Source organism: Rhipicephalus sanguineus, chromosome 7 (assembly GCF_013339695.2).
Source record: "Rhipicephalus sanguineus isolate Rsan-2018 chromosome 7, BIME_Rsan_1.4, whole genome shotgun sequence".
NCBI lineage: Eukaryota > Metazoa > Arthropoda > Arachnida > Ixodida > Ixodidae > Rhipicephalus > Rhipicephalus sanguineus.
The window spans coordinates 27,821,474-27,839,119 of NC_051182.1; the positions used below are offsets into that span (position 1 = coordinate 27,821,474).

At 45.1% G+C, this 17,646-nt stretch overlaps 1 protein-coding gene and 1 non-coding gene across 2 annotated transcripts in view; one reads left to right on the forward strand and one right to left on the reverse strand.

Annotated features, from left to right (window-relative positions):
- LOC119398570 (alpha-2-macroglobulin-like) overlaps positions 1–17,646 on the reverse strand; it is a 97,803-nt gene that overhangs the window by 1,982 nt on the left and 78,175 nt on the right. Inside the window, 8 exon segments of the mRNA XM_049417352.1 lie at positions 98–108; positions 1,738–1,925; positions 4,171–4,402; positions 8,468–8,706; positions 11,347–11,523; positions 12,128–12,211; positions 14,885–14,936; positions 16,600–16,836. Of these exon segments, the coding sequence (XP_049273309.1) occupies positions 98–108; positions 1,738–1,925; positions 4,171–4,402; positions 8,468–8,706; positions 11,347–11,523; positions 12,128–12,211; positions 14,885–14,936; positions 16,600–16,836 (1,220 nt within the window).
- Trnat-cgu (transfer RNA threonine (anticodon CGU)) lies at positions 13,940–14,012 on the forward strand. Its single transcript has one exon. It is a non-coding gene; the product is annotated as a tRNA-Thr (tRNA).

Consider the following 17,646-nt stretch of genomic DNA (forward strand, 5'->3'; position numbering starts at 1 on the left):
CGTCGTAGCCAAGAAAAAGACGGCTGCTGATGCTTCGAAAAGGCAGTGTACACTCACCAAAAACGTTCACAGAGACGTTGCTCAGTTTTCCGCTCACTGTGCGATAAGCTGCACAATTTACCATAAAAACATCGAAGAGCTCAGGTGAGATGCGTCTTCACATTGTGGCGATCAAAGCGCCACCTCCTCAGAAGAATAGTGGACCAATATGACAAGTGTAGTGCATATATTTTTCTTTTAATAATTGGCGCTACACATAATCATCATCAGGCTGTCTACGCCCACTGCAGGGCAAAGGCCTCTTTCATGTTCCGCCAATCAACCCGGTCCTGTGCTTTCTGTTGCCACGTTATACCTACAAGCTTGTTAATCTCATCCAGCCACCTAATTTTCTGTCTCCCCCTCACGCGTTTGCCATCTCTTGGAATCCAGTCAGTTACCCTTAATGACCACCGGTTATCCTGCCGACGTGCTACGTGCCCGGCCCATATCCATTTCTTCTTCTTGATTTCAACTATGATATCCTTAACTCCCGTTTGTTCCCTGACCCACTCTGCTCTCTTCCTGTCTCGTAAGCTATACACCTATCATTTTCCTTTCTATCGCTCGCTGCGTCGTCCTCAATTTAGGTTGAACCCTCTTTGTAAGTCTCCAGGTTTCTGCTCCGTAGGTAAGCACCGGTAAGATGCACCAGTTATATAGCTTCCTCTTGAGGGATAGTGGTAGACTACCATTCATGATTTGATAATGCTTGCCGAATGAGCCCCATCCCATCCCTATTATTCTAGTTATTTCACTCTCATGGTTCGGATCCGCGGTTACTACCTATCCTAAGTAGACGTACTCCTTTACAACTTCCAGTGTCTCGCCACCTATCGCAAAACGTTGTTCTCTGCCAATATTGTTCCACATTACTTTAGTTTTATGCATATTAATTTTCAGACCTACACTTCTACTTTCCATATCCAGTTCAGTAACCATGAGCTGTAATTCGTCTCCCGCGTTACTCATCAATGCAATGTCATCAGCGAATCGCAGGTTACTGAGATACTCTCCGTTAACTCTTATCCCTAACTCTTCCCAATCTAGGGCCCTGAAAACCTCCTGTAAACACGCGGTGAATAGCATTTGAATAGATTGGACAGACCATATTAATACTATCAATCAGGTGATTGAGAAATGCGCAGAATACAACCAACCCCTATACATAGCCGTCATAGATTACGACAAGGCATTTGATTCGGTGGAGACATCAGCAGTCATGCAGGCACAGCGGAATCAGGGCATCGACGAAGCCTATATAAACATAATGGAAGAAATCTACAGCAGATCCACAGCCATTATAGTCCTCCATGAAGAAAGCGACAGAATCCCAATAAAGAGAGCGTACGGCAGGGAGACAGGAGCTCTCCAATGCTATTCACCGCGTGTATACTCTTAATCAGGTCCCGCTTAAAGTGCTAGATATATACAGGAAATTGGGCATTTTTTGTCTGGTTTCCTTAGTATAGCCAGCATTTAACCAGGACCTGATTAAAAGTGTAGGTAATTGAAATACCCTATGTACTCACGAAGACATTGTGTAGCCTTACAAAGAACTTTAAGTTCTTGTTATTGGTGAGACCGCTATCTACCTTTGTGCGTGCACGTTTTCTTCGGTCTTACGTAAAACGAATGAATTTGATAGCAGAGCATGGCAGGGACATTCATGTGCAGGAGATGAAAGGTGGAATGTACCTGCGTAGACTGGAAGCCTCCGCGGCTGTTTCTCTTGGTTGCCATCCAGCGGACAATTGGCTGCGCCTTATTCAGGTTCTCCTGTGGGTTCAGCTTGAGATAGGCCAGCACCACGTACGCCGCCGTCTCCACGTCGGCCGACGCTGAAGGCCCCTTCTTGCCGGCGTTGCTCCAGTATGTAAGGCCACCTGCATGACGAAAGACGTCAGAAATGTATGCCAGAGCAATAAACACCGCCCTACATAACCACGCAGCTATACGTAACACTAATGTAAGCAGTGCACTAGGGCGTTGATTATTTCGGGAAACTGCGCTATCTATAGAAGACGCATGGCGTTCAGGATGATAGACCTGCGAAGAAAACTTCATGCATGGCTGTAATGTATATTTCTATATATTGATACGTGGTCGTGACGTTGACGAAGGCAGTAGTCGGTGTGTTCAGGATACAACTCTTTATTTGGGCGAACTTGTGACCGGAAAACCATAAGTCAGACAACAAGCAAACACGCTGTATATACTGATAGCGGCGACAGAGCCGTGGGCCGTCGAAAAACTAATCATCGGCGGAGCTCGTCGTCTTTTATACAGCCGCCATCGAACCTTCAAGCGTCTTGGCGTAAGCTCTCGAATGAACTTCACTGTCCGCGTCCTGCTTAAGCCTCAAAAGGACAGACTGGACGACGAGCCCAACAAGGGCCCGTCTCTCCAACAGTGGGACCCAACAAAGAGAGGAATGGAAAGCCTACACAACAGAGACAAGAGGAAAAGAAAAGAATGGAAGACTTGTTAGTCAAGACGAGCTCATCGGAGATCCATTGTATCAAAACAATGGTAAGTCAAGATGAAGAGGAACCGTAGTATCTAATCTAGAGAATATTTCCTTTGGAGGTGGTTTCGCTTGGTGGTGGGATCAAATTTCTTATTTTTTTGTATTTTTTTTGTTTTCTCTTTTTTATCGAAATTGTAGTACATTGTGTTCTTTTATCTAATTTATCGATTTTGGCCTGCGATACTTAGGCGGTGCAGGCAGGGCATAGATATATATTTTTTAAATTTAAATTTAATTTATTTTTCGCCCAACTCCCCTTTTAATGTAATGTCCGCGTCCTGCGCGTAATCTTAACAGAATGATCGCAAATAATCGCAAAGCTTCCAGAAGATCGTAGCGCGGTCTGCGCCGATCGCTCCTAACAGTTTTCGTGGGCGAAAGCCGAATACGTCAAAATAAAGCAAGAGCCATACTTCAACCATACTTTATGTATATTCGCGCGTGTGTGCGCGTGTATATATACTCAAGCAAAACTGAAAAATTTCGGGGAAGGGTTTCAGCCCCCCCAACCCGCCCCCTGGCTACGCCCCTGCGTGCGACATACAAGTAAATCGCAAAATGTTGGTCGTGACCACATTCAGGTTTGCCTTCCCGTGGCCTCCGCCATTGCCGGAGCACTCTCAGAAGCCACGATCTTGCCTTTGGGAAGCTGCTCCGCGAAAGTGGACACGCACGTGTCCCCATTTGAAGTATATACAAACGGAAGACAACCATCAAGAGACCATTTGAGCATGCGTAATAAAACAGCCCAATGCAGAGGAAGCGAGAGATGAAGGGAAATTGCAACTGAAAAGGCGAAAATCGCCGGGTGGTTCAAAGCGAGCACTGTACCACTGATCGTAAGATACACAGCTAAGTAAATTGACCGTGTATGTACTTCATCGCTTTCGCTTTACGTATATACCCGATATTAACGCATTTAGGCGCTAGAGAACGGACGTCGGAGCAATCGCCTCGAACTCGATGAAGTGCGATGCTCGCGTGTACTTGCGAGTTAATTGCAGCGTATCGGAATTACTGAAACTTCTTCCCGCAGTTCGCTTTGATGAGCTTCCTTCTTTTCTGAAGCGTGGATTGGCGGAGGAAGCTTACCAGGTCCTTAATTTTCAGGAAACCGTGCCTCGACACCAAAGAAAGAACGGGGGGGGGGGGGGGGTTCTATGGCGGCCTATGCACCTTCTATTGCGGACGGCTCTCTTTGTACTACTCAGCACCAGGGCTGCGATGAGGGCGCTGGTGGCGGTGTTTTTCGCAGCGCCGTCTGGGCAGAGTCTGACGTCTATGTTGTGGATGCAATCCGTGGGATAATTAAACTGTGCCCGCAGATTGAGTCAAACATAGAACCTTTTTGAGAGTAAATACACAATGTTCCGCGCATTATTGCTTGTGATAACAGATGATTTGGTCAGTTTAAAATAGAGTGATGTAAAATAGAAGGCACGAAATGTTGATTATAATTTTTGTTCTTGATTTTCACCAAATTCAATACTGCACTTATGCGTAGAACGAGAAAGGAAAAAAAAACAAGGCAATACCTGTTGAAACATCCGCATTCCCCATCGTCTGTTGACCACAAATATAATCCGTGAGCAGAAACTCACCCTTGTGAACCGCAAGAGATTCGAGCTCCTCGAGGTAAGCGTTGGTGGACTCGTGCCTGGCCAGTGCAGCGGCGTAGGCAGACAGCGCCAGGTTATGGGCGCTCGGATCTCGTTGGGCCCGGATGCAGTGCAGCGCAGACTCTACGACCTGAGCGTCAGCCAGGCCGCCTTCCAACAGAGCTGTCAGCACGTATGCCGTGAGTGCACCCGGTGCAGTAGAGTTCACCTTGCCCTGTGCCAGAAGTTGGAAAAGCGTCAGAATAAGAGAAAAAAAAGTGCAGCTCTTAAGGAGAGGACATGACATGACACGGCGGAAAGTATACACAACCGAATGGCCCCAATTTCATACACTGCGGGATAACACGAGTGTTCTTACTAATTTTGATCAAATTTGCACGTTTATTTCTTTTCTTTTCTGACAGGTCTGCCTGCTCTTTACGTTTAAGCGAAAAAAAGATTAAACAGGCGTCCTGAAAAGATATATCTTTGAGCGAACCTGTGTAAAATTCTCACCTATGCCACTGCATGCTTCTCACAGTAAAGCTCATCGGCCAATCACTTGAGCAGTATCAATATGACTGACAGTATATGCTTTAGCAATGCTGCAATTTTACCAGCTATCCCTAATGAAGAACCGTCAGGTCGTTCACGTAAGTCTAGACAAAATGCTAAAGAGAAAACTTTGAAGACAAGGAATGCAACGCTTTTCATTTGGCGGAGTTAATTTCGTGATTTGAGATCGTTGTTCTGATGCATTTTTCTGCAGTGTCTTCTTCATCGGGGGCGATTGTGAAGAAGAAGATGCGCCTCCACCCAGCAGCATCGACGACACCCTACCTTGCGCAAAAATACCTTAGGTGTCGTTTTCCGTCTGCTTAGATTACGCATTAAAATAATTGCCTACAAAACACTAATTAGACCATGTTTAGACGATCTCATCTGGAGTCCACATCAAAAGCACCTCATTTGTAAAATTGAACGAATACAAAAATTGGCAGTGAGGTTCGTATATTCAGATTTCGCGAGGCAGACCAATACTACAGGCTTGCTCGCAAGGGCAAACTTAAAACCCCTTTCTCAACGCAGAATAATCTCGCGACTGAAACTCTTTTACCAATTATATCATGGTCACTTCCACATATCACGCTCTGTTTACCTGCAAGATCCGCCTAAATACTCATTGCGACTAAATGATTCTAAAACAATCCGCCAACCTCTAAGTCGTGTCAACGCTCACAAACATTCCCCTTTTCCGTCGGCTATCTCCCTCTGGAATACCTTACCTAATGATATTTTGTGTTGTAACACCATTGACTCATTCATGAACCTCATACAGTGTATAGAATTTGCACCATGAATTTTTGACAATGTACGTTTTTTTCATATATCCATGTACCCACTCCTGCATGGGCCGTGAAAGACCTGCAGTATATAGAAACAAATAAAAAAAATTAAATGAACAAAATGTACTGTCTTTCGGGGCTTTTTCTCTTGACCACAGTGACGGGAAGATTGCTGATGCATTGCAGGAGTTTCTTAAAGGTTCAAAAATATTTAAGTTATAAAATCTACTTTTCAAAATTTTTTATTTCTATTTTCTTTACTTTTTTTTAACACGAAAGTGTTTTATGCCGGGGTCCACCAAGACTTCAGTGAACGTATTTCCGTCACGGAAATGACGTCGAAAAAATATGCACGATCAGATGGCAAAGAAAAAAAGTTCCGTCAACGAGCGTCAAACCCACGACCGCTCGGTCCGCAACAACAGATTCCGGGCACGCTATCCACTACGCCACGACCACAGACTCTAGAGGCTTTACAAACGCGCCTTTTATATCTACCGCTGTCCCGGTCGGCGGGTGGTGTTGCCCTCTGGGAGCGGTAAAACAAAGTAATTCGTCATTACTGTGGCCTCCACGATTAGCATCTGCAACGCGTTACACGTCTTTCCCATTCGGCGCGTTTTCAACAGAAGTTCAATTTTGTCAATGCCTTAACACATCGCGAGGTGGCGACCTTAGCAAAGCGCCGTTTTAAGCGTCGTAAAAGCGTCGTCCTCACTCATAGCTCTGCGACGCGCGCCTTCCTCACCTGGCTGTAACACCGCGTTCCCCGCTCACGCGCTCTCCCCTAGAAAAAAATCACAGCATATCCACGGAGTGAATGATGATGAGTGGGCGAAGCTGCGGAGGTTCATCGGTAACCGTGAATCTTCCGTGAATTCTGCCCAGTACATCATCACCGACGTGAGATCGGGCGCGTTTATACTAAAGGTTCGATGAGTTATGACGACTTGCAGCGCACTTTAATTTTACATGTACGCTGTGAATTTTCATTGTTTAGAAAACCATTGCTTAGAAAACATCTGGCGTCTTTCGTTAAGCAGCTGGCGTTCTTTCGTTTTGCTTTTACAAAACATCTGGCGTCTTTTGTTGGTTTATTTCATCAATCAACGGCGTTTTGAACAACATTTTTATTGTTTAATCACGCACAGGAGAAATCTCACCAGGCACTACCTTGGAGGTAAAGAATGGCTGCTAATGGGAATGAGAGACAGAAGTCGGCTTTTAGCTAACGCTGCGAATTTTTTATTGTTCAACAACGCACAGGAAAAATCTCCCACCGGCACCACCTTGCAGGTCAAAGCGTAAGACTGGTTACATACTAGGCTACGAGGGACGAACGGGTGCCGCTATAAGGAGCTCCGCCCCTAAAATCGCGGCCTGGCTACCGGGGCGGCACGACGCGCTTTGCGTTTCCCTCTAGTCTGGCCGTGGTGGTCAATGACATTCGCGGGATGGCGACCAACTTCTGCTTCCAATATGCGACGCTCTTCTGGCTATCACACCTAGTTCTCTGTTTACGCTTTCACCGTTAACTACTACAGCTACCACAAGGGTTTGTTTAATCATTGAACGTGTACGTTAGCCGTCGGGATGGAGATGTACCACCAATCATCAATGTGGGTGCATCTACGTTAAACGGTGCTATAGCTGCCAGACATCAATATACATTGTGCAAACTCTCTCATATCAATGTACAGTAAACATTCAGTTACTTCCGTAAGGGCACGCTCTACATTCTTGTTATTCCGATTCCTATGACGGAGGGATCAACCATGTTTTTTTTCCAAATTCTTGGTTTTATTGCCTCAGTTCTATTCTATATTATTATTATTATTATTATTATTATTATTATTATTATTATTATTATTATTATTATTATTATTATTATTATTATTAGATATTTAATTCTAGTTCATTTACACTTCTTCCGTATTGATTAAACAAAGTTTGAACTTCACTTTCAAATTTGCCTTTAAAATGTAACCGGTTCTTGGCCAATCCCCAAGTGTGGGTATGAGCCACAGCTTCTAGGGTCTACTCGGCTCGCTCGGCTCGTGTTTCGGATCGCTGCAGTTCCTCTGGACGGTTCTTCTCGCTGCCTTGCCGTTGACAACCATTACGTCCGTGGACAACCAATAAAGCTCTTCACAGTGGTATAAAAGGGGTGTGTAAAAAAAAGAAGCCCGACGGCCGTAACGGTGATGACGTCTACAGCGAGGCATATTCAGAGCTTCGCTACTGTCTCACGTTTTACCTTTCCAGTCCCCTCGACGGAAGCAAGAGGCTGACAAAAATCAAGCCCAACTGTTGCTTAACGATTCAAAGTCTGAGCTAAGCATTCTTCAGAGCGTATGTTTTCACCACTTCCCACATTAACGTCTCAGATGTGTCCGTGTTGTAATAACAAGTTGCTACCTTCTAGTTTCAAGTTCTTTAGTGGTTACCGCTACACTTTCAGGCTTCCTCCTTTCAGTCGCCTTCACTTAGCGCTCGGCCATTTTCCCCACAGAAGCTGCCAACTACGACCGTGGTCAAAAATCAATAAACGAGTGGATATTGAGAATGAAATCAGCAAGGAGTACAGAATCAGATACAAGAAAACTAAAACGGGCAGGGACGGTCAGCCACTTGGCAGGCTAGACTACGGCTCGTAAGCAGGAATAGTCTTCCAGTTTATGACTCTGTGTAAGGCCGACTGTTTTTAGACATGTGCCGAAACAGATTTTCCGGACGCAGCTGTTTGGTTTAGCCATTTTTGCGAGAGAGCTGTATTGTTTACAAGACGAGGGCGTCGCTTGTGTGTATATCGACGGGAGAACCGCGCCTCTAAGCTGACGTCACGGCTCGAAAAAAACTTGTACTTCGAAAACAGCCGGCCTAAATTAGTCTACAAGTACAGCGCATTTTCTTTGTATGCAAACAATTTTACAGAACATGTGAAAGCATGTTACCTTCAAGCCGGAGCTGAGAATAGTGCCGACGTTCTGGAAGCAGCCGTTGGTCTTCTGCTTAGTTATGATCCACTTGATGCTCTCGTTCAGGTTTCCAGCGTCAATCGAGACGTACTTCTCGGCCTGCCTGAATGATTTCACCACGAACGCCGTGAGGAACATGCTGCCCGATGAGTCGATGTTTCCGAAGGCGCTGTACGAGCCGTCATCGTGCTTGTATTTTTGCAGGCGCTGATAACCTGCAGAAGGAAAACACTCGTTCACCGGGATGCAGGTGCGTGGTATCGCCTGCAATTCGTATTCGCCTAATATAACCGAGAACCTGTCAAGTTGCTTGTTTGAAGCAACTTTTACCCCCAGTCTCCTCCATCGCTGCTGGAAATAAAGAAGTTATTATTATTATTATTATTATTATTATTATTATTATTATTATTATTATTATTATTATTATTATTATTATTATTATTATTAACCTGCTTTCTGAAGCACTGTGGGAAACTAGGTCCAATGTATTAGCTAGAAATAATACGAACTACATCATTCTTCTTGCCGTATAGATTGTGCATTATAGTTGAGTCCCGAATGATTTTGTTACGTGTCGCTCATGTGTTTCCCTATGCAGACATACATGTCACAATTGTGCGTGGATTACAGACTCTTTTATGCGCTTCATTCAGTATTCACAGCTGTGCGTCTCTTTTAGTGCCTTTATATACAGGTGTACAAAGCCTAACAAATGTTTTGGTCTATCTGCCATGTTTTTCTTATTCTTAACATGAAAGTGTTTTCTGCAGAGGCCTACCGAGACTTCACTGACGCATTTCCATGACGGAACTACGTCAGCAATATACAAATCACAAAGAAAACCCAGAACAAAACGTTTCGCTGATTTGGATGACCTGGGAGTTGATCCCACGAACTCGCGGTTCGTGACGATAAGTTCCAGGTCCCATTTGGCGTATTTCCAAGAGATAAGCTTAATTTTGTCATTGCCTCAACACACGGCGAGGTGGCGGCCTTAGCCCAAGCCTCGCTAATGGCACATATCCGTACTAAAATAGCTCTGCGATGCTCTCCTGGCTGACACATGTTCCCCGCTCACCCCGTGAGAAATGACAGCCAGGCAGAGGGGACATACGACGCCCGTCGCGTTTCCCTTCGCGTTTCTAGCCCGGCCGTTGTGTTATCGTTTTGTTAACTGTATAAAATTCCGCGAGGTGGCGACCTTAGCCCAAGCTCAGTGTCCAATCAGCGACGCTCCTCTGACTGTCACACTGCTTTCTCTGATTATGCTCTCCCCGGGAGAATAGAATGGTCTGAGCAACGGCGCCTTGCGGAGCTAATCTCGAGCGTTGACAGTAAGCGCTTCGGTAGTTTCAGCTTTCGGTGCAGCGGTAAGCGTAACACCTTCCGGCGTTCACGGCTCAACTTACGAAGTCTGCATCTCGCTTTCCTGAAGCGCTGTTTAGTACAGGCATGAGCGCAGGCGTAGGGTACCCTATTACTGGACAGCGCACACCTCGACGTTTCTGTCATCATAAGAGGACGCTTTGGGTGACTGCATATCGAGTACCAGTGTTATGTACTTGTTGATGCCATCTTTGCGCGGGATTCAGCATATGCTGTGTCCAGGTATATGTTAACTATTTCACCTACTGCAACGGTTAAATCACGACCTTTGGCGTTACCCGTCGGGATGGAGATGTGCCACGTCAACGTGGGCGCAACCACGTCGAACGGTGCTATAGCTGCCGAACACATATAGACGTTGTGCAAGGTCTCACGCATCAATGTACAATAACTAATCAACTATACTCCTGTGAAGACGCGATTCACTTTCGTGTTATACCGATTCCTATGATGGACGGATCAACCATGTTTTTGCAATCATTTTTTAACCTTTCGTTTCGTACTCACGGGAGAGGTGTAGCCGGTGCCAACAAAGGCACTAGGCTCTCTTAATAACTATATCAATAAAATGCATAAACTGCCAAATTACACTGTTGCGCTGAATGAAGAAGATGGGACCACCACAGGCAGTGGCGTAACCAGGGGGTGACACACGGGAAACGTGCCCCTCCCAAAATTTATTTCTGCCATCGGACACAGAGCATAAAATGGCACTCGACCACACTTGCTTGCCTGGTCCTCACTTCAGAGTAAGGACGTGCCCCCACCGAAACAAATGTCTGCCAAGCCACAGGCTGCAAGTCAAGCTTAACGGGCCTGAGTACCGACGTAAGCACTATAGGAAATCATCTTCAAATAATAAAAAGTGCCATGTTTCAGGCACAGCATAAGACATGTAGGTACACACGCATTTATAGACATGCACTGTTTGTGAACCCTCCCTCATCGTATTTTTCCAGGGTCTGTCACAGCACTGCTAGTACAGCACTGCTCTGTCACAGCACTGCTAAGCTAGTATGGCTGTTAGATCATTAAAATTCGCTAACTTCTACATTTTAAAATATTAGCGTGAATCGCTTAACGTACGCAGTGAACCACATAATAAACGTAGTGAAGCACTTTTCCTTTACCGCCAGCGCTTCAAACGTCGCAAGGACCTCGCATGCGCATTACAAAGCATTTCTGTGTGAGGAGAGGCATATACAATTTGTGCCCTGAGCAGTGCCCCCTAATCAGAGACAGTCAACTTGGGCCACGAATGTCACATGTAGCGTCGAATTCGCGACCTGTTTGTCTAGCTCTGAAGGCTGAAACACGGAGCTCCACTAAGTAACGCATTAGCGCGTAGGTCTACTTGGTTTTACTGAGAATAGTCAATTTCATTTTATGAAGAATTTAGTGTAGCTGTACGCTAAAGACACACCAGTTACGTAATGGTAGTACACAGAAGGTTAATTTAGTCTTATCACCTGTTTCGAGATTGTTCACTGCTTTTCTTTTGATTTCTTCTTGGTTCTTTCCTGTAGCCTTCAGGTAGTCGAGCACGTAGACGTTGGGCGTGAACTTGACCATGTTCTGCTCTCCACATCCCGTAGGCACTTGCACCAACGAGTCTAGGTTCTTGACTGCGGGGCCCATAATATCTCCTGCGGATATGAAAAGGAGATTGTAAGCACTGAACGATTTACGGGCAATATATTGCCTTTTGATGTATATGTGTCACGTATACTTCTTCAGGAGAACTGTAACTTAGAAGAGAAGACAATTTGGCGGTTTGTAAACATCGCAAACGGTGTTTTAAACGATGAAGTGCTTGTAAACGTTGCCGGGCACGTTCCGGTCGGTACACTCACGAGGTACCAACAGTGCAATGCACGTTGTACCAAGTGTCACTGGCGGGAATTTCACGCGTCAATCACTTCACTATCATTTTATAATAACGCAGCTATTGTGGGGCGTTAATATCAGCCTTCAACAGTGCGCGCCAAGCTTGAGCCGATTGCGACCACAACGTGCGAATGATAGCTACGCGTATATTTTTTTTTCATCTTCCGCAAGCATATTTAATGGCGCGGAAAAAAGTATTATGTGAGAAGCAAGCTTATGAGGCGGTGCATCGGGCAGTGCTCTCCATTTTTACATGATTTCATTTGCTAGCATTTCATTAAATTTAAAATATGTGAAGATTAACTTTTTGTGAACATTCACACTGACAGCATACAACACATGACATCTACGTTATTAGCTTACCTGTTATGGAAACGTAAGCGCGAGCGGATCCCTCCACCAAGTCTTCAGGAAGGGCCAAGTCAAACTCGCTCTTCGCCGAGTTTTCTGCAATAACCAAATCAAACTCGTTCTTCAGTGATTCATCAACGGCATCTGCAGATAGATCGCAATTTTGTTAGGGCTCATGCGTCGTAATGCTATAACTTCGATCTTACATGCGCCCTCTTGGAACCAAGAATAAGGATGCAGATGGTCCAAGAATAGTATCTAAACATGCTAATTATGCTTATTAGTCGGTGAGCGCACGGTTCATAAACGTCTAAGCCAAACGCCGCGACGTACTCACACCAGGGAACCTGTAAAATAGGTCCTCTCCTTCGCCTAATTCGCGCACCTGCAGATTCGTAAAGAAAAAAAAAACACAACCTTAAACTCCGTGGCGTAATGCCCCCCAGTTTTGGACAGTAATAATATGTATTGATAAACTCAAAAACGGCCGACCTAATTTCTCACGACGTCCTGCCTCAAAACGAATACGGTACTTTTCGATGAGTGCGGCTGCGCCATCTGGTAGCATAAAGCTATAATGATGTGCACATGCATTGCAATAAATGTATGGCCCAAGCGGCGAGAAAAGCAAGAAACAAGGATTCTGAACACCACTAGTATCAGAATTAGCAACCTGCGTTGTGTTCCCTGGCGTAGTGAAAGAGGGCGGAGGGGGCTTGGGTCGTTCATCCCCGCAATTTTTTAATTTTTACCCGTGGATATATACACGTACACGTATAAAAACACGCCCCAACATGCATAACCCTTACAAAAATGGCTAGTAACATTGAGTAAACCACCTAGCAACCATCTATTGACATTGGTGACCGTCTATTAACATTTGCGATCTAGAAACATTTATCAAGAAACTGTCTAAAGACCTCGTTCTTACTTTTGTATAAAGACTATTTTATGTACACCGTCTAAAGACTTGTTTCTCACTTTTGTATAACGACTATTTTATATAGACCGTCTAAGGACCTCCTTCTTGCTTTTGTATAAACACTTTTTTATGTAGACCGTCTAAAGACCTCCTTCTTACTTTTGTATGAAGACCATATTATGTAGACCGTCTAAAGACTTGTTTCTTACTTTTGTATAAAGACTATTTTATATAGACCGTCTAAAGACCTCCTTCGTACTTTTGTATGAAGACTATTTTATGTAGACCGTCTAAAGACCTCCTTCTTACTTTTGTATAAAGACCATTTTATGTACACCGTCTGAAGGCCTCCTTCTTATTGACGTATAAAGACTATTCTAAATACGCCCCCTAAAGGCCTCATTTATAAGTACTATTTTGAATGTGCCTTCAAACGATGATTTAGCTTTAGCTAGGGATGCGCACTTTCCCTTCCCCAAAACGCGTATGTCTTCACATATTATTGTGCACGTGCCGACGAGGACCTACACAGATGCAATAATACGGCATCAATTGAGGTCCTCGTTGCATGTACGCATGCATCGGCTTTATATGAGAAAGGCTCCCGCACCGAAGCCCTTTCATGAATTGATGTGCTAATACAAATATGTGGTAACGCACTGTATAGTGCAAGTGACATACGACTCAGGGAGGGGAAGGCGTATCATGCCTTCCTTCTTCAGTTGTACCTTATCCCCATGATCAATTCAGTGCTCACTAGCACAATCACTTTTCTGCTTCAAGCTCCTAGCCATGACGGCGAGTGTTCCACACTCGCCGTCATGGCTACTGGCGGCGCTGACTGGCACTCCCACGTTTAAATGTACTACATATATACGCCAAAAGTGGACGGGGGGATAGCCGCCGCGGTAGCTCAGTTGGTAGAGCATCGGACGCGTTATTCGAAGGTCGCAGGTTCGATCCCTGCCCGCGGCAAGTTATTTTTTCGTCCACTTTTCTTTCTTCACATTTACCTTACATTTAATATTAATAACATCCCCTATACTTGCCTTGGCATATACTTGCCTGTTAGTGCTCTTAATATTGCCTTCTACAAGCAACACGTTCACACATACGGCGACATACCGCACACGCATGTTGCCGAAAGGTATGGGTTTGTAGGCCGTGTTCGTAACCGCCGCGGTGACTTAGTCAAGGTGCTGGACTGCTGATCCGAAAGACGGGTGTTAGATGTTGGCTGTGGCGGTCGCATTTCGGCGGAGAAGAAATGCTAGAGGCGCGTGTACTGCGCGCAGTTAATAGACGTGAATGAATCCGAAGTGGTCGAAGTTATCCAGAGCCCTGCACACGGCGTCGTTGCTGTGGGAGGTTAAACCCCGTAGATTAGAAAACAAATCGTTAACAGAGCGACAGAGTGTGTATGAGCATGCTTCAATAAAATTATTGTAACCAACTGCTAGCACAGTGTATTAAGACACAGGTTAGTAGATGGTTAACAGACTGTTCATGGACAGTATTTCTATTGAGAGAATGTTACTAGGATGTCTGCTGAACATTGTTGATAGGGCGTTACTACGAGGTCACCAGACAGCCTATGAACATGAGTCTGTTTAAAGTTGGTGGCCAATTTCAGCCACAGCGTTGATTGATTGTTGGTACAGACGTCTAAAGACAGTTGGTAGACACTCTTTTGGTTGTTGGTAGGTTATAGTAACAATTGTCTTTAGACCGTCAACTTAATCTTACCAAATATTTTTGTAAGGGTACACATTCAGCGCATTTTAATAAGGATCTTACAGTACTTAACATATCTGACAAAAAAAATTCAAAAAGAAACTAAGCCTTACCTTTCGGGCATATGAACACGCTCTGAGTCTCTTCCTTCTCAACACCTTCAGCCTGCAGAAGAAAAAGCGTATCAAGACTATCATGAATGTTTATTATAACACAAATGATAAACATAGCAATGACATAATCTTAAGACATGAGACAAAAACATTTTTCGATCTCTTCAACAGGCTCACGATCTCCTTAATAACATATGTGCATTAGTAAAAAATGAAGCACACGCACGACATACATCGTTTACTACTAGTATTGAAAAGGTATTTATAACACTCTAGGCCGCTATGCTAGTTAGTCCAAAGCAGTAACCGTCATTCTGTATATAACAACACGTCAAGTGGAAAACTACGTTAAAAACGCCACAGGGTTCATATCTGTTTAAGTCGTCAACGTCACTTCAGCAGAAACGGCGTTCAGGCTAATCACCTAAAAAATTATAAGCACAGCTCTAGTTAAACGTTGGACACGTATATCAGCTTTATTGGAAACTAGCAGCCATCTTGCGGAACTTTAAAAGTAGTAATAATGAAAGGGAATAGGTATCTCATACCTGCAAGACGGGAACATCAAAGAGATTCAACAAATCTGTGTGGCAGAGTGTACGGATCGTGCTGGTTGTTACACACACACCAACGGTTACCCTACAGCAGTGCTGCCGATCGCGCTCCGTCGGCTGCCACGAAAAAGAAAGTGCAAGCAATATTGTGGCCGTAGTATTAACTGACAGCTCGCGTACTATCCCAACCATTCGCCTAACTGTAGTAAAAATCGTTAATCTACCACGAAAGGCCAGTCTCTTCCTCCATTTTAATTCCACTGAATGTTTTACAGTGATTTATACATATCTGCTTCTGGGCAGCACGTCAATTTTGTGTGCTTTTTTTATTTCTACACAAACATATTAAATCAGTTCACTGTATTATTATTGTGCAACAGAATTAAAATGAAGTGCATGCCAGATGCAGCCACAAAGAACAATAATAATTTCATTTAAACTGCCAGATGCAGCTTATGGTTCTCTACTGCTGGCCCGAAGGCCGCGGGATCGAATCCCGGCCGCGGCGGCCGCATTTCAATGGAGGCGAAATGCCAGAGCCCCGTGTACTTAGGCTTAGATGCACGTTAAAGAGCCCCCATATGGTCTAAATTTCCGGAGCACTCCACTACGGCGTCCCTCATAATAATATTGTGGTTTTGGGATGCAACACTTACGCAATTATTGTTATGCGAGACGCAGCGTTAACAATGAAGAGAAATAATAAAAAAGTCGACAAAGGGCTACTTTCAAAACACACATGCTACGCGTATAATCTGTCTTTGTGATGACATCGCTGTCTGGACGATTATTATGCTGATAGTTTGTGCTTATGTTAATGCCCGCTTCACCTCACTACACTTCAGTACAATTTACTCTTAGGTCCGCCTCGCTGGAACTGTGGTTACGGTGCTCGGCTGCTGACCCGAAGGCCACGGGTTCGATTCCGGCCGCGGCGGTCACATTTCGAGGGAGGCGAAATGTCAGAGGCCCGCCTGAGTACTGTGCGATGTCGGTGCACATCAAAGAACACAAGATGGCAGAAATTTCCGGAGCCCTCCACTACAGCGTGCCTCAATCATATCGTGGTATTGGCGCGCGAAACCCCAGATATTATTATTAGAATATACTTTGTGAAGCTTTCACGGCCCGTGCCCAGAACAGGAGCGTACCAACACTTACCTCAATGATGAGAGGTCTAGTGACGGCATCCCTGGCCACCACCTTCTCGGTGTGCTGCTCTTTGCAGGCGGTGTCACTCTGCGATCCAGCCACTGACACAGTCAAATTCACCTCTCCGATGTTCTGCGGTCTGATCTGGAACTTGTGCACCTGACTCTTGCTGCCGCACACGCAAAGTGTTGTCTCCGACTCGCCCTCGATATGGTAGTCCGCGGACTCAGCCAACTTCAGGTCGACCTATACAAAAGAGACGAAAGAAGCAGCGACTGAGACTACGAAGTAGCTATCCGTAATCCATTCCAACATAGATAAACGCGTTTTGTTTTCTTGTATACATATCCGGTGACAGCGCATGCTGATTTCTACAGCGTAGGTTTAGTGGTGACATGTGCACACTAAGCTAAAATACCCGTCCGACGCTAGGAGCCTTTCTATATTGGCGCGCCGAAGTACTACAGAACCTTTTCTACGTTGTGCCCTAGAGTACATCGACTCGGAGAGACCGAGCAAATGGGCTGTTTTCTGCGACTGGAAACTGGCGTTACAGTGCCTGCAGTCAGCTCTCCGATGCGAATGTCATGAACAGCTTAAGTTCAAAATTCTCAATATTCATCACCGCGTCAAAGAAAAAGGCCACGGGGTTGACTTTCAGTGGCTACCTGGCCATTGCGGGATCAGTGGCAATGTTTATGCAGACAATGCGGCTCGCACATCCCATCAAGACGATACCACCGTTCCGATTCCTCGTTCTAGGACAGACGCTGCAAGCAGCTTCGTCACCGGGCACGTAGTCTCTGTTTGGCGGAGTGGAACATGCCAAGTATAAGACGTACGAGACTCCACCAAATAAACCCTACCCTGGAACTCCGACCTCCATCCGGACTTCGTCGGCGTGAAGCTTCGCTTTTTTGTCAGCTTTGGTTGGGAATTGCCTTCACGAAGGCATACACAACGTAAATTGAAATGTCCGACAATGCGGCATGCGAGGTCTGCAGCACTGAGAAAAACATCGATCATCTGCTAAACCGCTGCCCTCGATTTGCCTCT